General features: G+C 34.7%; 3 protein-coding genes across 5 annotated transcripts; 2 read left to right on the forward strand and 1 right to left on the reverse strand.

Moving 5' to 3' along the window:
- Nucleotides 1-240: 240 nt before the first annotated feature.
- On the forward strand, nucleotides 241-3,813 carry LOC105207039. Of its 3 annotated transcripts, XR_005574905.1 has the most exons (6): nucleotides 242-730; nucleotides 2,544-2,714; nucleotides 2,791-2,835; nucleotides 2,913-3,136; nucleotides 3,382-3,537; nucleotides 3,616-3,813. XR_005574905.1 is itself a non-coding variant. In XM_039449786.1 (5 exons), exons 2-5 carry the CDS (start codon nucleotides 2,660-2,662, stop codon nucleotides 3,622-3,624), a joined length of 333 nt encoding a protein of 110 aa, XP_039305720.1. In that variant the 5' UTR covers nucleotides 242-730; nucleotides 2,544-2,659; the 3' UTR covers nucleotides 3,625-3,813. The 3 variants fall into 3 exon arrangements, 1 of the variants encoding a protein (XP_039305720.1); XR_005574906.1 differs by lacking the exon at nucleotides 2,791-2,835 and having other exon boundaries at nucleotides 241-730; XM_039449786.1 differs by lacking the exon at nucleotides 3,382-3,537.
- Nucleotides 3,814-4,772: 959 nt separating this feature from the next.
- On the forward strand, nucleotides 4,773-6,845 carry LOC113005549. Its single transcript, XM_039449789.1, has 6 exons — nucleotides 4,773-5,008; nucleotides 5,260-5,443; nucleotides 5,527-5,615; nucleotides 5,923-6,146; nucleotides 6,217-6,558; nucleotides 6,684-6,845. The coding sequence occupies exons 1-4, from the start codon at nucleotides 4,892-4,894 to the stop codon at nucleotides 6,127-6,129; spliced, it is 597 nt and encodes a 198-aa protein (XP_039305723.1). The 5' UTR covers nucleotides 4,773-4,891; the 3' UTR covers nucleotides 6,130-6,146; nucleotides 6,217-6,558; nucleotides 6,684-6,845.
- A 1,766-nt stretch (nucleotides 6,846-8,611) lies between these two features.
- On the reverse strand, nucleotides 8,612-11,786 carry LOC105200470 (retinol dehydrogenase 12). Its single transcript, XM_026131275.2, has 4 exons — nucleotides 11,425-11,786; nucleotides 10,637-10,765; nucleotides 9,523-9,739; nucleotides 8,612-8,860 (listed from the first exon to the last, which is right to left on the reverse strand). Exons 1-4 carry the CDS (start codon nucleotides 11,480-11,482, stop codon nucleotides 8,713-8,715), a joined length of 552 nt encoding a protein of 183 aa, XP_025987060.2. The 5' UTR covers nucleotides 11,483-11,786; the 3' UTR covers nucleotides 8,612-8,712.
- Between the last annotated feature and the right edge of the window lie 10,755 nt (nucleotides 11,787-22,541).

Here is a 22,541-nt window from a genome sequence, read left to right on the forward strand (position 1 = left end):
TACATTCAAGCGTAGAAGACAGAAAGAGAGAGTTAACAAAGATACAGCCCAATCAGCAGATAATATTTGTAAAATGTTTTTTAAATATTTAAAAAACGTAATAAATATTTAATAAATATCTAAAAAACATTTAAAAAATATTGAAAGTACGTACAAAAAGCCCGAGCAACACGAACAGACTTCTAGATGTATAATTCACTGAACAGACTTAATCTCTTGATTTCGTTGTGAGAGGCGAGACGGAGGGGACTTTGTACTGAGCCTTGGAGAAGACAATGGACGGTTGATCTTTCTCCGCGTTGAACCATCGAGGCGAACGGTTGCTTGCTCTCTTCTGTGTGATCCTTACCAGTATATAATTCGCTTCATCCTTCTGAGCTGGGCGTTATATCAAATCAGCTCAACTCAAACCATCTAAGCTCAGAAGCATAAGGAGCTTTTCTTTATATTTTCATCGCTCTCTCGTCTTGGACTACGAAAACTAGTCGACTAGAGAGAAGAAGTGGAAAAATTTAGAACGATTTTAATGGCAGAAGCCGAACACAACACGAGGCACGAAGCGTTTTGAGCCGCCGATAATCACACGGAGTCCATGGTTATTATACTTTATAAAACACAATAGCCTGTATACCCATATTTACAAGAAGAGAACATTGATCTTTCATAAGAGGAGAAAGAATCCCATATTAACGAACTGCAACTATTTGACGCTCGACAAATTTAAATGCCGGTGAGTACTCTCGAGTATCTTGGCATAAAAAAAAAATGATGAATACTTATTATAATATAATTCTTGTTATCCACTTTTCTGATTATTAATTGATTAATTAAAAAGAAAAGGAGAAAAGTATAACTATCGCCACATTCCTTTATAATCTTCTCTCGTTCTTGACAAATGCTTTTTTTTGTAATATTATTTTACTAAGCTTATAATCCTATAATTCAAAAATGTGCTTATGGTATCAGTTAATTGCACTAAACAGCCTATAACCATGCACTATATTTATGAACAGCTTATTCTCTCTTATCAAGAATTACTATATAATTTGATCTGATTTAGCATGACATCATTCATTATGTCTTTACTTTTCATACCATTCTCTCTTTTGTTTATTAGACATAGATAATTGCCACTTTATTTCCTGAAAAGCACTTATTTATGCTGTGTAACAGAATGCTCTTTCTTAATACATTCAAACAGATAATTGAATGGAAAACTAATATATGGCTGTTTCTTAGCTGGAATGTGGCCTTGATGCTGCTCAATGTGGTAAACATTGCTTGTATGTCCGTATGACTATTTACTGACACTTTGTGTTGAATTTATAATACTCTCGCGTTTTGGAAGGTAGACTTTTATATACTCGGTGTATTATTTTCTTGATATTACATTTATTTTTTTTTTTACCAGTGATACTCTATCTACGTTACTAAGCGTTCACATATTGGTTTAATAATAATTATTATTATTATTAAATTATAAGATTAATAATACTTTATGTGATTTGATTCAATCCATTTATAATTCATACCACCGTACTAACAAAATACGATATTTTAGAAAACTATTTAGAGGGAATCTTCTGGCAATTTATTATTGCCTTGCAGACTTATCTATCTTTGTCAGGAAACGTTCCTATGATAAATATGTTTCCAAATATTCATACCTTTATTAGCATTTATGTGATTTGTGTGTACGTTCTTTAAATCATATATCATTTATTTATTTAATTTATTTGTAAGATACAATTTGCGTTTCTTGTTACATTTATGTATATTTTGTTAGCTGTATTATAGAATAAGCACTTCTAAACTTGCTAATTTCCTTAACGTTTTTATTAAGAAGATCTTCTAGTCTTAGACAAGCTGTTTAAATATATATCTGGTTGTGGTTCTTTTCCAAATAAATAATAAAATTATAATATTAATAAAAATTTATGTTTACTTAAATCAAGTCATTTACAATTATTTTATTTTACTAACTAAATAAAACATTTTCGAAGGCTTAGATTGAATGCCTCAGGACTTTATTATTGCTCTTGCAGTCCTATCTATCTTTGTCAAGAACCATACCTGTGATAGATATATTCCTACTATTGATATACTTATTAGTATTCGGTTGATTAATACGATCTTTCTATTATATTTATACATTAAAATTTCTATAATTTTGGTTATTCTATAATTTCTAATAAAATGTTAAAAAATCTAAAAACGTTAAAAGTATTTTTTTTAAATTATAAATTAAATATTATGAAAAATCGCACAATTTCTTCAAATGTATATGTATAAAAAATTTTAAGAGATGTAGACTTTCTGAGTATTTCTGAAAAATGTTTCATTTCGTATAAAAATTATAAGAAAAATTTTCATTAGAGTAATGAGCAATAAAAATAGAATGACGCTATTAGCATAAAAGTGTACAAAGTAAACGTACCGTATACTTTGTTTATAATTGCTATATAATTATTTTGCATTGTTGTTTCTTATATCTCAATATATTTATATATATTATTGAAATAAAATTATTAAACTGTTTACAGAAAAACAAATAAATAAAAGCTGCGCATTTAACAAGAGCAATATTGGCCAGGCACCACCGCGAGCTCCTTCAAACTTGGATTTTATGGTTTAAATTGCAAAAGAAAAAGACACAGTGATGGAAGACGAGGAGAATGAACGTCCTAATATTTTTGATGCTCCAATAATAATAGGTATATACATTACATTATTAATATTGCCAAATATTTGTTGTAACACTTGTATGTAAACTTTAATGAAATTTTTTAGATAACACTCCCATGGAAAACGTAGAAGACGTATTTATTGTAAATAGTAAATCATTTTTGTATATTATTTGCATTCAACTTAGAAGCTATCATTTTATACACATAATTTTTTTTCTGTTGTAGTTGACATACAACAAATGTTGCGTATGCAAGCAGCATCGAATGTTAGTCAAAGACAGATACTGCAACGATTAATAAAAATAGAAAACGCGTTGAAACACCGCGCTTTAAGTCCTAATAAAATTAAGGACAATCTTATAAAACCATATTTACCATTAACAACAGTTGCAGTCGTGAAGGAATTTGATGCGTTATTGAAAGCATCAGATGATGCTGTGATACAGTTCGTAAGTTTACAAATTTAACTTTTAAGTTTTCCAATACAATTTAGTTAAACATAAATTATACAAGACTATCGTACTCATTTTTCAATATTTTACAATGCTACTGAGATTTTAACTCGTGCCCAATATGGCGACCATAGTAAAAATCCCACTTTAATACCAATTTGAATATATATATATATATATATATATATATATATATATATATATATAACATTTATTTACTGTTCTTTTGTTTTAATAAAAAGAATTTTTATCAAAAACGGGTGATAATAACGCCAAAGATAACATTTTTCGTATTCTTAAAAAAACATTTATAAATCAATACTCCATGAGATGTTCCTGGAAAGGACTGCGACAAAATTTTCAAGTTTCAAACTTACATCTCATACAAATTATAAAAAGTACGTTACAAATGTTATATCAATAAATTAGAACTTTTTATTGTAACAATTTTATTAAATATGTTATTTCTTTTCCAGAAGAGATAATACTATGTTACGCGACGTTCACTGAAGCAGAATTTGAGAACGTTGTTGCAGAGTGGCTACGCTTTGCGAAACAACGAAATGATAGAGAACGAGCAACGGAAAATAGTGATGTCGCAAATGTTGTCTGAAATGTTCAAAATAATTAGAATTAAACGTTCAAAATAAAAGTTCAAATTAAAAGTTCCTATATTAGAATTGAGTGTAGAAAAAAATTCGTAGCGTTTTACTCTAACAGTAAGAAAAATACTTGAATTTTACTAAAAAAAAGTTTTTTTGTAAAACGCTACGAACTTTTAATCACCCAATATTAAATATTAAAAGTTTCTATATTATATTATATAATATATTAAAATTAATATATTTTATGAATTATACATTTAAAAATTAAATTTTTATTATATAAATTTTTTTGAAAATTTGGAAATCCAAGGCTTGATCACTGGTAGGGAATCCAATACATTTTTTCGAAATTATGCAAAAGTGGATCAAAATTGGAAATCCATGATTTGTTAAAATTGTTATAAACAATAGTCATAAACAAATTTTTCAGGAATGATTGCGTTAGTCCCGGTCTACAATTTATTTTGTAAACCCTAAGCTGTAAGAAATTGACCAATCATGGTCGATTATTTTCCTCATATTCAACTATAATTGGTCAATTTCTTACGGCTAAGGCGTATTTACTACACCTATTGTGGACCGGGACTTAATCGATTGTATATATGGAAAAGTTACTAAAGAAACAAATATGATGTTTTCTTAATTGTTATAGTAATTATATAATTGTTATAAACAAATTAGTTGCAAAATAGATTTTTGCAACGTGCTTTTTATGTCAATAATGTTTTTTTTACATTTTGGTTTTATTTTCAATTGTTAGTTTTTAATAATTTGTTTATAAAAATTGATATAAATTATTAAAAATTGACTATAGAGGAAAACCGATTGCGCAAATCGATTCTACGAGAAAAAATATTAAAGAAACACGTAATGCTTTCTAAATTGTCATAGTTGTTATAAACAAATTAGTTGCAAAATCGGTTTTTGCAACGTACTTTTTACGGTTTCATTTTTGGTTATGACTGTATGAGGCATCGGTAATGCAAGAGATAGAGATGCTAGTTGTGACTGTATGTAGTATCGGTAATGCGCGCGTCGCGGCTTCTACATCGATCATTGGTCGCTTGAGATCCGATTTCGAATAATCTCGATCCATTGGTACAAACCATGTATCACTACGCGCGACCGGCGGATTACGCGCACGAGAATGCGCATTGCGCAGCCATATGAAAAACAAATGTCACCTAATAAAATTAAACCAAGGATAATTGCAAATGTAATGCTAAAAAGTAGTACATCAGAGCCGAAAAAATCTAATGCGCTGGTATGTACATTTTTGTATAATATATTCATAACAATGTAATATTGAATGTTTAACTGATTTTTACGTTCAATTCATATTGTTCGATAATTTCGTATGATGGTAAATAAATGACTTGCTAAATATGAAACATTTTTCAATTTTAAAGTAAAAGAAAACAGAATAAAATTTACATATACATAATGTTATGTAATATCAGAGTAATGAAACGCGAAAAATGCAGTGCAAACCAGTAAACAAGCAATTGTCTCTAGCAAAAAAAATTGCAAGACTTACGTAAACTGTATGCTACGAAAAAAAAGAAAAGTGAGCAACTAGAAGCTGCTTTAAAATCGGCCAAAGTTAAAATCAAAGACTTAAAATTGATGAATAATAAGCTCACGGGATTGAATATAGAATTACAGAAAACTGTAATTAGTTATGTAAAACAATTGACGGGTATGCTCGAAATTATTTTTCAAAAAAATTGTTTATAATTTTAAATTATTTTATGATTATTTTAAATTATTTCTTTTGCGTAGATGAGGAAAATATGGTATCTTTAAAGCCACACAAAAATATCATAAACAGTGTTCCGGCAGTGGGTTACATACGTGAACATGATAAGAAGGTAAAATAATTTATACTTACATGATGATCGTAAAAGTTGTTTTTACATCAGAAATATATATGGTGTATTGGAAAAAATATTTCTAATGTTTGCGTGAAAAATAAATAATTTCAGTCAACTAATGTATTTAAAATGTATTTAAAATACAATAAAGCAAAAATTGAATTGAAGCATTTCTTGTGTATCGTTTCAAACGTATTTGTACCATAATTACGAATTGCACATTATATACTTGTATTACCGCATAATTCTAAACTAATACAAAATGTATTTAGTTTTCATTTCTTTTGTAATTCATGTTTTACAGATACATCTGGGCGAAGAAGTCTGGTTAGAAAAAACACATTATCATTTGTGTGTTTACATTTTGAGAAAGTCATATCAATCATTTGTTAAGAATTTAGCACTTGCCATTTTTGGACCAAAATTGTTAAAAAACAGCAGTGTTATCGGCTCTGTATCACGGCAAATGCCAAACAAGGCAGCTTACGATCCCCGCACTCGATCCTATTAAATTTACAGCCATTCACAGTAAGATTAATACAAACAAGTCATATTAACATTTTTTTTATACGTAAATGTTGAAACTGTTATATTACAGATGCATTGTGATATCATATGAGTGCCAAACACGAAAGTGTTGTGAAAATAGACTTGGAATGTCAAAATGTTGGGCGTTACATAGGAAATAAAATTGCTGATTTACGGCGACCTCCGCGACGATTGAAAGAAATAGAGCATGACACAATTGAAGAATGCGATGATGAAGAACAGGAAGCATTGGAATTCATTTCTGAAAACGAAGAAAGTTTCGCATCCGATGATGAAACTGAGCTGCACAAAGACAATTAAAACCAAAACATCGATGAGGCTAATCTCGAATACCAGGAGCAACAATTAGAAGAATACCAGAGTGAATTCGACCAAGAAGAAGATGCATACCGTACGCGCGTTTAACAAGTTTGCTAACTTTAAATTATACACAAATGCGTAAATTGATTGCTATTTTATGTACTGTCCTTTGCAATTCCTGTTTCTTTCCTTTTCGATCTTTTTTTTCTTTTACAGGGAAGATTGTAACTATTGATACGTGGGGACAATTGGAAAAGAAAAAAAACAGTATTTAATATATTACGGATATTTAACAATATGTAGGTCCTGGCAATACCTTATAGTTGATAGGAAAGTATTTTTCTACTTATGCTCAGTGAAAAAAATTGTCGACAAAAAGTTAATTTTTTTCTTTATCTCTTCTCGTTCCTGTTTTATTTTACATGTATACGATTACGTTCCTTAAGTACAAATATGTACAAATGTAAAATATCCTTCCTGTCCCTGAGTATAAATCCCGTCTTCTCGTGTAAATTCTCATTCATCACGAAGACGTAAACACTCGTCGGATTACATCCCCAGATAATTTTTTTAAGACTGGTTACAATAAACTTTTAGAAATAAGCTCTACTCAATCGAGAGTATTAATTGCAAAAAATGATATAACGGGGAAACTGCAAATAACGATCTGTTTTCCCTTCGTGCCGAAAGTAAGTGAAAAATTTAGGAAAATTTATATCAATCGTAGAGAAAAATCCAATGTTAAATGCAACGCAAATCATATTTTAAAATCATAAATTAGGATCAATGAACTCGATGTGCGAAGTCGTGAGTAGAATGTATAGGCGGATTCAAACCCAGGGGTCTCAGGGGGGTGCGGGGAAGGGGGGGAATATTTCGGGTCGCGCGGGGGGACCTAACCGGCGATAAAGTCCCGCGGGTGGACCAAACCGGGTGGAGGAGGGGGAGAGGAGGCTTAAAACGGGGTCACACGTGTAAACCTAACCGGTAGTTCTGCGTAATCAATGTTTATATAAACAGTGATAACGATTCGAGGACCATGTTATTGGCCGATGTTTAAATAAATTTGACACCTTTGAAATGTGTCGCGTGGAGGCAACTGGCCATTTAATGTAAACACTGACCATGTACTTGTCACTCTGTTTATATAAACATAATAAATCACACCGCGAGGAGGTGTGTATGACTGTACTTTGAAATCGGAAATGTCTGTCATCACGAGGGGGATAAGCGATACGATGGCGAATATTTTGTGGGGTGTGCGCGGCTATTTCCGCGGGGCCCGCCGCCACCGCGTGCGTGGAGGGGATGCGCGCTGTCTAACGCGGGGTCCGCTGGGGCGATCCGCCACCGCCACCGCCGCCGCCGCCGCCGCCGCCCCCCAACGCCCGCTATCCTCTAATAATTTTTTGGTCAAGGTGGATGCAAGAGAGAGAGAGAAAAGCGCTGAACAGCTCTTTCAGCTGTGCTAATAACGCGTTGAAATATTATTTAGATTTGTTTACGTGAGCTCTTTTTCATGCGCGGTTGTCGCCCAGTGGCATGTCTAATCGTGCAAGGTATCTTTCTTAGCAAAGAGAAGCGCCGATAATCCGGCTTCTAATGACACGTGTAAATAATATTTAGATTTGTTTACATGAGCTCTTTTTCGTGTGCGGTTGCCACCCAGTGGCATGTCTAATCGTGCAAGGTATCTTTCTTAGTAAAGATAAGCGCCGATAATTCGGCTGCTGCACGTTGAAACAATATTTAGATTTGTCTACGTGATTTTTCACGGAGTACGAATATCATTTGTAAAAAATGCAGGTTTAGCTTCCATGTTGCGTAACTCGGCCAAAAAAAATCGTAGAGAAATTTTAAAAAAAGCATTTTTAGGCAAAATGTCGTAGTTTATGAAGCTTTACTTGAATTATTCGAAAAAAATTTGTTGGTTGAGCTGCAAAGTGTCAAAAGTACGAAATTTTAAGGAACAAAACAGAGTGTGCTTTTTTACTGCATAAGACAAGGAAGTTAAAAGAATTTTGAAAATCTGCTAATAGAACGTTAAAGTTGAATCTTCAAGCTTCAAAATGCTTTTTTTATTTTTTATCTACGATGATTTTTCACCGAGTTACAGTCATTTGAAAATAGCCTAATTTTTGGTGTCTGGAAAGTGTTCCCTATTTTTTTTTGAGTAGTGTATAAAAATCTACTAAATGTGAAAAATCATATATTTGTTATTTAAAAAAATCCGTTCAAAGAAATATTATATATTTTCAAGTTGACGCGAGACAGTTTTCAAAAATGTAGAAAAGTTTTCATTAGGTTCCAAATGCAAAAGCTGGCAAGTGTAATTCCATAAATCTCGAGCTACTTGATCATTAACCCCTCTCGGTCTCGTAACACGGCATTCTCTATTAAAAACATAAGATAACAAAAATCATAATCGATAAAAAAACAAAAATTGATAAAAACTAAAATTAAAAAAAAAATAAAAACGTAAAAAATTTATTATATTGCAAATTAAATAAATTTAATTGCCTTATTTGTTGAAAAATATAAATTTAATATAAAGCCAATATAAACCCAAGGCACAAATGTATATTAAAAATTCAGTGTTTTTTTCCATTTTTCATTTATAAGCATTTAAACTATTCATACATATAATAAATTTTATTATTTAGGACTATTTGTTTTTTTATTTCTTTATTTATAATCCAATTTTATATTTCAGTTTGGTCACATAGATTATTTTAAGATTCCATGTAATCATTGAAATAAACGTAAAATATACTTAGGATCTTGAATATTAATTAGGATCATTATGACTGGATTCGATTTCAATCTCTTTATTAAGTTTCTCATTAATCAATAATCAAGGAATTAGAAAGGCTATTCCACATATAAATAATTGAATTGCAAACGAAAGAAACATTAAAAATTTTAACATACATTCGCAATTTTGCTTTGGACTTATATTAACTTTAAAGTTTATTATATTGTGTGCGTGTTTATTAATATAATAAAATTTATAGATATGAAAGTTTACTATTATATATATGTAATTTGCCCTTACGAGTAATAGAGACCAGTTTCATTAAGCGCCTTTTCATCAACTGCACAGTATATCGTTGTTTGAGCTCCTTGTTTCGAAGTTTTAATAAATGGTTGCATAATATGGTTTGTGAAAAATGTCGCACCAGGAATTATCGTTCTATCATAGCTCCGGCTTAATTCTGTACTTATAACCCCAAGATGTAAAGAATATACATTTATTCCGTCAATTTCCGCCTCTGAAAATGAAATTTTAAAAAATGTAAAATAGTGATAACATTATAGAAAAAAATTTTTTTTTACAACGTGAGTGTAAATAGTCACTTTTGTGTTTGCTAAACACGAATCCTTTAACAAAAATTGGTTATCACAATTTTCAGAAAAATGGCATTAAAAAGGTTAACATTTACGACATTTATAATTGATATTTATAATTGATATTTATAATTGATATTTTTTATCTATTTTTTCTAGATATATAGAAATACTATTCTTTATTGTATATATGTTATTTAATTATCTTACAGAATAAAATTTTAATCTAGTAGATTTGAACTGTGTTCGTTGAGCAATAAATAAAAATTTTTTAACAATTACTGAATCAGTGTTATTAATTTCTTTCCTGTTAAATATAGAATTTTTAATAATAAAATTTAAACATTTAGTTAGGTTAGTATAATTTTTTAGTGAAAAAAATCTAATAAATATAACTAGAAATTTTATAAATTCAATTGAAAACTGTTAATCAAATTTTAATAGTTGCATCTATCAAACATTCTATAAAATATTAACACCAATTATGACAATAATTGGTGTTAATATTTTATAGAAATTCTGTTTTCTCTCACGAAAATGTATTTTATCACATACGTCTTATTGATACAATCAAATATTTTTCTTAATAAATGATAACCACAAATGATTCTTATGTAATAGGTTGATATCTTTTTATCTGTTATTGTAAATAAAATAAGAAAATATATTAGATAAATATCTACTATGATATTTTCTCATCAGTGATCATTATTAGTAAATAATATAATCTTATAAAAATATTGTCAATTTCTAAAAACTACTTTTATAATTAATCACGAATTTTATTAGTTTAATTCCTCCACAACATTCCATTTTTTTACCTTTTAGTCGACGTGCAAGCTCCTTCGTAAATAATATGTTCGCAAGTTTGCTTTGAAAGTATGCTTTCCAAGGACGAAAATAGGACCACGATTGTTCCAGATTTATATCGTTGAAATGTATCTTGCCATCTGCAATAAACATTGTTTAATGATTATTTGTTATTTACTCACATATATTGACATATAATATATTATTATTAATCTAATACATATTATTTTATATGTATATAATTATTAACAAACAACAATAATATATAACATGTAAATTAGATAATTTCTCAACAGTCTTATACAGAATTTTTAAAATGTTAATTAATTTTAATTATTTTTTTGCAAATAAATACTTTGTTTTATTCTATGCTTATAATAAATGTGATCGATATCAACAGATCGATATTAACAGAAAACACAATATTCTCTAAATCTAAAATTTTACTGATTTGCAGTACTATACTTATAATTGTGAGCATTAATGGTGACTATTCACTGTCTTTTAGTAATTTTCTTTAAGAAAGGAATACTTTTACTAATCGGAATTAGTGTATTATCACTGAAAAACAATTTATATATTACTGATTAACACAATTATGTATATAACATTGATATCAGACCATTCGCTGTCTTTCAGTGGCTAATACACCGATTCCGATTTAGAGAATATATTCTTACGACAATAAAATATATAAATATATATCTAATATATAAAATATTTAATCTTAATAATTTAATTTAGTAACAATTTTCTTCTTTATATTTTTCTTACATCTAATTTTTCTGTTTTTACTTACATATATGAGCAATTGAAGACACGTTTACTATTCTGCAACCAGGACCGGATGATTGCATTTTTGGTAAAAGTAGTAATGTTAAGAGAAAATGGCCGAGATAATTTGATTGTAACTGGATTTCAAATCCATCGTTTGTTAGTTCTTACGGAGCAAACATTATACCGGCATTATTTATCAGTATATTAATAGCAGATTCTTTCAGCAACAATTTAGCACATTTCCTTACGCTTTTGAAACTGCAAAGGTCCAACGGATATACCTCAAGTTCACCTAGTTGATCGTTTTCTGTTTCTCTGTTAAATGTCAATAAAATGATTTCATTAATGCAGTTACTCTAAAAAACATTCTATAATAAAAAATTATTTATTATCTAATTATTTATTTTATATAATAATTAATTATTTATTCTCTACATTAGCATAACATCTTTATATGTTTGATAAACTCGATGTTTTCGATTCTATACTTGTATCCTTTGTTGCCTCGTAGTCGACTCTCCGCGGTGTAATTACGTCTATGTACGTTTGTAGTCAACAATATGCTCTTGTACTTTTGCAAATCGTCCTCCTTATAGAGAAAATCATCGGGGAGTCTCTTAAAAATCAACTCGTAAAGACCGGGTGTGCCAGCGTATCGCACGCCATCGATAATTATGTTATCATTGATGTCCACGTCAAACTTTTTATTACCAAGCATCATTCCATTCTTGTCGAGACGAACACCATACACGGTGTCTATAATTTTCTCTTTTCCACCACCGCTGAAGAAATCTCCAATGTACTTTTGACCGAGTGGACCAAAATGCTCAGACAACGTTTTTCGGCCTTCCAACGTTTGCATCTGATGTTGAACAGACGTTCCAAACGAATCGTCTGTGGTTTCGAAAACGTTCTCGAGAGCCTTGTTAGTTAATGTTGCAGGACCAATCATCGTACACGGTGTTGACGTTATCGCTGGTGAATCCATTGCGTCGTACGCTTGTTCAAAACGTTGCTTTTTGCTCGATGTTGCTTTCGACAATTCGTAAGATGCACCATCATCGTCATCGTCGTCGCTCGGTCTTTTCTTAATTATTCTTTCTTCCTTGATTTCTTCTTTTCTTTTAATCGGCTGAGATTCCTCGACAATCTGTTTCAGAGGTGCGACGATGGGCTTGAAACGTCTCTCCATTGCAATTTCCTCCTCGATCCTGCCGGTTTTTAAAGCGCGATGTTTCTTGCGGATCGCATCGCTCGTTTTTTCAATCTCCCTCGCGAGTTGCTCACGCTTGCGTATATCTTTGTTATTTTCCGCCATGTTAACGTTCAACGTTGACGTATCGATAATGACTAATCGTTTTGCGGTACCGCGAACTCGTTAAATCCTTTTCTGTATCGTTCTGTATCTGTTACTAAGCGCGCTGTCCTTGTCTATCACTAGAAATCCATACTTTTGTTGCCAACAAGCACGGCACAAAGCACAAAATTCGTCGTACGACATGTCGGTGTTTACGTGATCGTTGTAAACGTGTTTGAGGTTGGTACCATCCTGTTTAAACAGAATTAGGAGATTGGCGTTATCGCGTATCAGATGTTTAGGCATCCTCGCGTACGTTTGACAAAGATAAAAGCAATCGACATTCGAGTGGCGGCCCATTGAAAAGTATTCTCTCACCGCATCATGCTTATCGCACGCAACGTCGTCGAAGACGAAGATTGAATTCGGAAGCGCCTTGCTCGGTGGAATAACGTCGCTATTATTGGAGAACGTAAAGTAGCCGATTTCATCGATCGATTTCAACAGATTTTCGAGATATTGATATTTAGGCTGCTGCAGCGACTTGGAATAAATATAAACATTCTCGAAACGTACACCATGCGGACTCTCGAGCAGGCTTATCAGAACATTAGTTTTGCCGCACGAAGATGGTCCCGCAATTATTGCGCGGATGGTACTGGGCAGCATTTCACCGTGTTTCCGCAACTGCGCGTTGTCCCCAATCATTCGCAATTTCTCGTCGCAGTTTGTGACGCGTATCGTCAGCGACTGCCGCACGAATTTCATGTTTCACACTAAACTCGCGTGACGCGTCGAGGGCCTATTTATAGATGTGTGAAATCTTGAGTAGCTCAGTATCAAAAATGTTTCTCGCGCTGTCACATCCCAGCGATATTCTGGACCTAAGCGCTGAGCAGTTGCAATATATACCTAAAGTCGTACTGTGACGCGTGTACGGTAATTACATCGACCACATTTGGGAACGGCTTCCGAAACATATACAGGTGGACCCGGTAGTTCAAACTTATCGTCGCTGCGACGAGCATTATAATCAACCTTGGCAGCGTACGCACATCGACGGTACCCTGCACCGAGGATAAAAGATTGCAGCGAATGTCAGCGTCGAACAAAACCGGAAGTTTGCTGAATCGAGCGATAAACACGCTTCCTTTCGAGTTACATATCCCCGGTTACCAGTTTTGCGGTCCGGGCACTCGGCTGAAGAAACGATTAGCCAGAGGCGACACGGGCGTAAATCCATTGGACGCAGCGTGCCGCGAACACGATATTGCGTATTCTAAGAGTAACGAACTCGTCGATAGACACGCTGCTGACAATATACTCACAGCGTCAGCACGGAAACGCGTTACCGCGAGAGACTCGACTTTGGGCGAGAGAGCCGCCGCTGCAGCCATCTGGGCAGCGATGAAGGCCAAGACCAAGATCGGCATGGGTATGAATGCAAAGACGAGAAAGAGGAAAACGACGACGACGAAAAAAAAAAAACGAGTACTTCCGTCGGCAAAACGAGGCGGCATGTTACCGATTCTGCCAATGTTGGGCGTTCTAGGATCTTTGATCGGTGGAGCTGCAAATGTAGCGAAAGCGGTAAGCGCCCGCAAAGATGCGCGACGTCAACTTGAAGAACTGCAACGTCACAATCGCGCGATGGAACAAGGTCGCGGTCTATACTTGGCACCTTATAAATACGGACGAGGAATTTATCTCGGGCCGTATAAACGCGGACAGGGCGTATCAACTAATAGAAAAAAAAAACGTCGAAAAGACGATAAAAATGCCTGCGGGCGTGACCACCGACGTGCAATTGAACCAGCTGGCGAGACGTATGCGCATACCATATTTTAGAGGTGTGTACATGCGTAATGCTTTACCGACGAGTGGCGTACGTCGAAACGAGAGCGGTATCGTTAATTTGGACGATACCACGGGCCCTGGCACGCACTGGGTGGCTTACGCAAAGAGGGGCAAAACCTTTTTGCAACCTTTTTTTATTTTTCCTCTTCCAAAAAAAAATCCACAGTTATACATTAGTATCAATACCACGATATTTAGTTTTGAAATATTTTAAAAAGAATGTGCGAAGATACGAGAGTACAGTCAGGCTAAAAAGATGCGAGTATACGAGAGTAAAGTCAGGCTAAAAAAACGTGTGTTTTAAATGCTCAGTCGTAGGCTAAAAAGATGCGAGTATACGAGAGTAAAGTTAGGTCTTAGCGACGGAGAATGCTCTAGCTCTTCAGTCTCAGTCTAGCTCGCGCGACTGTAACAACACAAAAATGGGTTACGGTCCAAATATTCCCGTGCAAATATCGCTTCCGGAAATAGAATTAGGTTTAGTGGTGCCTGAACCGCGTCAACCTATAAGTTTCCGGAAGTTGGTAATACGTTTTCGCGAGCTGGGTGCCCGTTTGCGTTACTTTAGGCTGGAAGGACCAGCCGTTCGCAGTCGTGCTGCGGTCATAGACAATGATGTAAATTGGTGGCCCGATGGACCAATTTTCCATGGTGGTCGCGGGAATGGCCGCTTGTTGCCCTTCCCCGGTATGGACTTGCAGCCTATACGCCGACCTCATCTCGATCGCTACAACGCGCTTTTAGGCGGTCGCGGGGGTGGTCGATTAAACATCCCCCGTTTAGACCTGCCCATACGCCCGCCTCGTCATCTACATGATGCTGCCGAAGCTGCTCCTCGTGGTCGGGGGGCAGCTTTATTAGATTTTTGCGACGTGAGAGGGCTCAAGGTCAGGCTGGACCTTCACGAGATCGGGCTCCGGACGAGGAGAAGGAGGAGCAGGAGCAGGAGGAGGACAAGGAGGAGGACAAGGAGGAGCAGGAAGAGGAGAAGGATGAGAGGGCTCAAGATCAGTCCGGACCTTCTCAAGATCGGGCTCCGGACGAGGAGGAGGAGGAGGAGGAGGACAAGGAGGAGGACAAGGAGGAGAAGGATGAGAGGGCTCAAGATCAGTCCGGACCTTCTCAAGATCGGGCTCCGGACGAGGAGGAGGAGGAGGAGGAGGACAAGGAGGAGGACAAGGAGGAGAAGGATGAGAGGGCTCAAGATCAGTTCGGACCTTCTCAAGATCGGGCTCCGGACGAGGAGGAGGAGGAGGAGCAGGAGGAGGACAAGGAGGAGAACAAGGAGGAGCAGGAGGAGAAGGACAAGGACAAGGAGAAGGAAAAACAATAGTGGTGGTGGTGGTGGTGGTGGTGGTGGTGGTGGTGGTGGTGGTGGTGCCAGCGGCGGCGGTGGATCGCCCCAGCGGACCCCGCGTTAGACAGCGCGCATCCCCTCCACGCACGCGGCGGCGGCGGCGGCGGCGGCGGCGGCGGCGGGCCCCGCGGAAATAGCCGCGCACACCCCACAAAATATTCGCCATCGTATCGCTTATCCCCCTCGTGATGACAGACATTTCCGATTTCAAAGTACAGTCATACACACCTCCTAGCGGTGTGATTTATTATGTTTATGTAAACAGAGTGACAAGTACATGGTCCATGTTTACATTAAATAGTCAGTAGTTGCCTCCACGCGACACATTTCAAAGGTGTCGGTCAAGAACATGGTCCTCGAATCGTTATCTCTGTTTATATAAACATTGATTACGCAGAACCATTTCCGATTTCAAAGTACTGTCATACCCACCTCCTCGCGGTGTGATTTATTATGTTTATGTAAACAGAGTGACAAGTACATGGTCAATGTTTACATTAAATGGCCAGTTGCCTCCACGCGACACATTTCAAAGGAGTCAAATTTATTTAAACATCGGCCAAGAACATGGTCCTCGAATCGTTATCTCTGTTTATATAAACATTGATTACGCAGAACTACCGGTTAGGTTTACACGTGTGACCCCGTTTTAAGCCCCCCCCTCCCCCTCCTCCACCCGGTTTGGTCCACCCGCGGGACCTTATCGCCGGTTAGGTCCCCCCGCGCGACCCGAAATATTCCCCCCTTCCCCACACCCCCCTGAGATCCCTGGGTTTGAATCCGCCTATACATTCTACTGTCGCGCCTTGTAAAACAATGGAGGAAAAAACCAAGAACGCACTTTGTGTCTTTTGTAATTACATATAAAAAAGCATTGTATAAATATTCAAATACATTAATGTATATGTTTCTTTACAAGCTATCATTTATATTGCATATTTAACATATAATACAATATTTATAATAAATGTTTATGATCTGTTTAGTCTAAGACCATAAAAATATTTATAAAATATTTTGATAAATATTATAAATATTGTGTGCTGTCTGGGTTTTAAACGTTTAATACGTACATTACATTAGCCATGAATTGCGTACGAAGCCCACATTTATATTTTCATGGCATTCCAAATATAACCTGTTTTGAACGTGATCAACGTACAATAACGGATTTGCACTGTGCTTGGATCTCCACGTTAATCTGCCTAGAAGAACTCTTGCACATATAAACCGCATTAATGTAGTCCTGAAATTCCGGCTTTATTAAAAGAATTGGATCGACGTATATGATTCGTATTACATTGGACGTAAAATTCTAAATAAATGCTGAATCAAAACTGGCATAAATGCGTTTTTCAAGTTTTTCTACACTAGAAATACAGATATATCCGTATAAAAAAATGGACACTTTTATCAAACATATCAGCATTTCCAGATAGGAGTTGAACTTGGATATACCTGGATTTCCAAATATATGTTGGATAGAATGGGATTTGCATACAAGAGTTGATCTGGAACTTATTTGGAATTCCAAATATATGTTGCAGAATGGGATTTGCATACAAGAGTTAATCTGGGACATAGCTGGAATTCCAAATATTATATGGCTATACATGGATTTCGCGTGCAAGAAACCGCATTTAAACCATTATGTCCTAAATCATATCTGGACATAACTGGAATTTTTAGCAGGGATAGCTTTGAGTTAGAAATGCTAGCAATCGTGAGGGCAGTGGAAAGATTCCATATATACTTATACAAATTTACAATAATAACAACCTCGAATTTACAATAATAACAGACTGGAACGCGTTGGTATATGCAGTAAACAAGGCCAATCTCAATCCCTGGACTCTGAGCCAACAAAATTATTGCTTCAAGTTGCATAGAGCAGGCAAAAATGTGCAGCACGTCGATGCGCTCAGTCGACGCGTGTTATACGTTGAAACTTTGCCACTTGAGCGCGAATTAGAATATAAGCAGCTACAAGATGCTAAATTACGCGAAATCGCGCATTATTTAGAATACAATGAACACAAAAAATTCGAGCTTATCGACGGGCTAGTGTACCGTAAAAGACCCGACCGTTCCCGTTTTGCGCTTCCGGACGCAATGCTCAACAACGTAATTAAAATTTACCACGATGAAATGGGCCATTGCAGCGTTGAAAAAACATTTCAAGGCATGTATGCCTCATACTGGTTTCCGTCGTTGCGTAAAAGAATTCGCGATTATGTAGAGAACTGCGTTACGTGTCTGACGGCAAACGCGGCAAGTAACGTAAGAGAAGACGAAATGCAGTTAACTTCTGTTCCGACCTTATCAAACGAATTATTATACATTGATCACTTCGGCCCGCTTCCGGAAACGGCCGACGGATATACACACGTATTAGTAATCGTCGATGCATTCACCAGATAGCTATGTGCAACGAAATCGACATCTACTAAAAAAGTTATAAATCAATTAAAATCGATTTTTAATACATTCGGTTGTCCAAAAAAAATTGTGTCGGATCGGAGAACGGTATTCACCTTCCAAGAGTTTGCCGCATTTATCGAGCAGTGCCGTGTCAAACATCATAAGGTCGCCGTCGCGGCGCCCTAGGCAAACGGCATAACCGAGCAAGTAAATCGATTCCTACACTTTTAGATAATTAATCCCAGAGCAAAAAAAAACTGGAAAGCGTTCCTTGGCAAATCTATGTACGTGATAAATAACACTTTCCACACTTCTATAAAAAATACACCGTCGAAAATTTTTTTGGGTTACGACAAGGAAAATCACGACGATGCGTCGCTTGCCGAACTCGTCAATTCGTTAACACGCGTCGACGGAAATTCCGAGAAAGAAACACGAAAGAAATGCGGCAGGAGAAGCCACATGACAACTCCAAAATTATAATAAGCGCTTATACGACGCCAGGCATAAAAAACCTTCGAAATACAAGAAAGGAGACTTCGTTCTCGTAAAAGAGTCCCAAGTCAAGTCTGGGGAAAATAAAAAATTAAAATCCAATTACAAAGGCCCGTATCAAGTCGCAAAAGTATTAAATAAAAACCGTTACATTGTACAAGATATTCCCAGATTTAACCTAATAGCCAGACAATACAATACGTTTCTGTCGTCAGATCGCATCAAGCCTTGGATTAAACCCGTCAAAATTTGCGTTATTTATATAGTCTCTCATCCTAAACACGAGAATCGCAATCCCAAATCAACATCTTAAATAAATTTTCTATAACAAATAAACAAACTAAGAATAAATTTATTTAGAAAAGATTAAAATATATAATCAGTCTTGATACTTTGCCTACATTAAAGGACATTTATAAAATCAGAATGAAAGTAATACCATTTTCTTAGTTTTATCATAAATTCAAAATTCTTAATCGATAACCTCAAAAATTTATAAGACATAAAATTACCACTAATTAAGTGCCTAAATGATCGTATAATAATTATGCCCAAATCTGACATGGCTACAACTTTATGGAAATACCCCATAAAATTTTGACGGATAACCTAAATATTTTATAAGACATAAAATTACATATAATCAATTGTCTAAACAGCCCCATAAAAATAATGTTCAAATTTCAATTATTTAAACTTTTACAGTGTAATGATATCACAATTTTTACGATAAGAAAGGGAATTATATATTGATATTCATATTGTTTTACCCCCTCTATAAGCCCGTACTATTATTGGTAGTTGATATTAATATTTACAATAAACTTTTAATTTGTTTAAACAAAATATTAATTTATAATTTTTATAAATTTTATTGTACAATTTTTTTAGACCCTCAAAATTCAATTACACACTTTTTGTTTGGATCAAAAATATTAACTATATCGAGCCGCGACAATTCTTGGAGGACGCCAGTGATATCGTTATTGAGCATGTGCGAGACGCTATCCAGAAACATGATAATGTAAAAGTGAATACTATGTTCAACGGTGAGTTTGTGAACACTCATGGTGAACGCGATAATAAAAATATCGCAACAAAAATAATGAGCTTCACCAAACGTCGAATGTGCGTGAGTGGTACGAGCAGCGCGTCATCGATGTCACGTTGGCGATGCTCGATGAGTTCCAGGAACGCGAAAGCGGATGGGCTCTCATGCGAATCCAGAATCTAACTGTGAACATTAATAAACTTAATCCCATGCACGCGGGATGTGAAATTGAGTTGCCACGCGAAATTATATTGAAGACAGCAGTGGTCAATTTGAAATCTATGGACAATGCGTGTTTTGCATGGTCAGTGGTTGCCGCTTTGTATCCAGCCAAACATCATGTGGATCGAATATTTTCGTATCCGCATTATAGAACAGTGTTAAATCTCGAAGGCATTGAGTTTCCGATGACGCTCAAGCAAATTAAAAAATTTGAACGCTTAAACAACGTATCGATCAACGTATATTGCATCGAGAGGAAACCATATGATATTTTGATTCTTCCAATTTGACTTACTGATAAGAAGATGGGCAAGCACGTAAATTTGTTGTACGTGCAAAAAGATAATGACGTGGGCCACTTCGTATGAATCAAGAATCTGTCCCGCCTCATTAGCTCACAACTCAACAAACATGGTCATAAAAAATATTTTTGCGATCGGTAAGCATATGAATAAATAAAAAAGTATGCAAAAAATTTAAAACATATTTAAATTATTTTCTTTATTTTACAGACGTTTGCACTATTTTGGTTCCAACAAAAAATTGCAATCACACATAGTGGACTTGCAGAAAAATGAACGATTGCGCCATCCGACTGCCGAGCGAGAAAGACAAATGGCTCGAATTTGACAACCCATGCAGCAAGGAGCGTGCACCCTTTATCGTTTACGCCGATCTTGAATGTGTGCTACAGAAGATGGAACCCGAGAAAAAAGTCACGTCATATTACTATGAACATCATCAGGTATTTAGCGTAGGATATTATGTACACTGCTCATACAACACGTTGTCGTATTATCGGTTTAGTCGCGATAAAGATTGCATCGCGTGGTTCGTCGAGCAACTTCAAGACTTAGCGCGCAATGTACACTAGGTTCCACCGATGCCTTAACACATGAACTTGTACGCGTGTCAAGGCATATCGATGTAGTAAATTCGGCGTGTTCCGACTCAAGATTTTTTTACATTTCATACCTGTCATCTGACGATTATACTCAATTAAATTATTAACAAAAATTTACTTCTTTTTGGTTTTAGTTAAATTTTTCTTACATTAAAGTATATAATCAATTTTTAAGTCAAAATTAAATGTAATTGGTTTACTTTAAGAAAATTTATAAATATTGATAATAATATAAATGTTATATTAAATTTTAAAATATATATGTATTTTATATGATTTTTAAATGCAATTTAAATGTTATTTAATTTACCTAATACTCTGTAGATGCTTGAATTTTTCAATCGATAAATTTTTCTATAAATTCAAGATAAAAACATTAAACTATTTTTCAATTTTTATGATTCCATGACATAAGGTTTTCAATTCATAAATATGAAATTAGACTTGGACCTTAATAATATTACTCTTAGACATTAATAAAAATATTTTTTACATTTATTTTTGATGCAAATTTCGATTATAAAGAATGAAAATAACATTTAAACATTTTTTTCTCCCTGATTTCGTTCATGGACCACCTTAACAAAATTACATGTGAAACTCTGTTCCCAACTCCTACAAAAAATATTTTTTCAGATTTGTTTCAAAAAGTAGGCCACAATGAAATAAATTAAAATAATAATATTTTTTGTTAATTTTTATCGCAAAATGAGTAAATTATTTCTGTCAGCTCTTTAACGTTTTATTTGTCTACAAAATTCATATTGAAATATTTTGCTGATCACAAGTTAAAAGTTAGTGATAGCTAAATTTTTTTTCAATTTTTATAATTCCATAACATTTATATTATTATCAATATTTATTAATTTTCTTAAAGTAAACTAATTACATTTAATTTCGACTTAAAAATTGATTATATACTTTAATGTAAGAAAAATTTAACTGAAACCAAAAAGAGGTAAATTGTTGTTAATAATTTACTTAAGTAGTCAGATGACAGGCATGAAAGGTAAAAAAATCTTGAGTCGGAACACGCCGAATTTACTATATCGATGCCTTGACACGCATACAAGTTCATATGTTAAAGCATCGGTGGAACCTAGTGTACATAGTATTTTATTAACTAATACATCGATGAAACTCACGCAAGACGACTGGGCAAAACATAATAGCGCAACGTGTTGCCACATATGCAAGAAACCGTTCACGCCGGATGAAAAGCGGGTACGCGATCATTGCCATCTTACCGGTCGTTACCGAGGTCCAGCTCATTCAATTTGTAATTTAAATTATAAAGATATGCGTTACATCCCCATAGTTTTTCACAATTTAGCTGGTTATGATGCCCATTTTATAATTGAGGAAATATCTAATGCGTTTGAAGTGTTACGTCCTGCGGAGTAACAATTCTTTTCTTTCGAAATCGATGCAACCAAGCAACCGAAAAATTGCGAGAAGATGGCCTATCTTAACCGCGCGGATACGCTAAAATTGTCCGGTCGAGTCAATACGGTTGGTCTACCCTTGACACGTGC

Source organism: Solenopsis invicta, chromosome 1, assembly GCF_016802725.1.
Source record: "Solenopsis invicta isolate M01_SB chromosome 1, UNIL_Sinv_3.0, whole genome shotgun sequence".
In the NCBI taxonomy this organism is placed as follows: domain Eukaryota; kingdom Metazoa; phylum Arthropoda; class Insecta; order Hymenoptera; family Formicidae; genus Solenopsis; species Solenopsis invicta.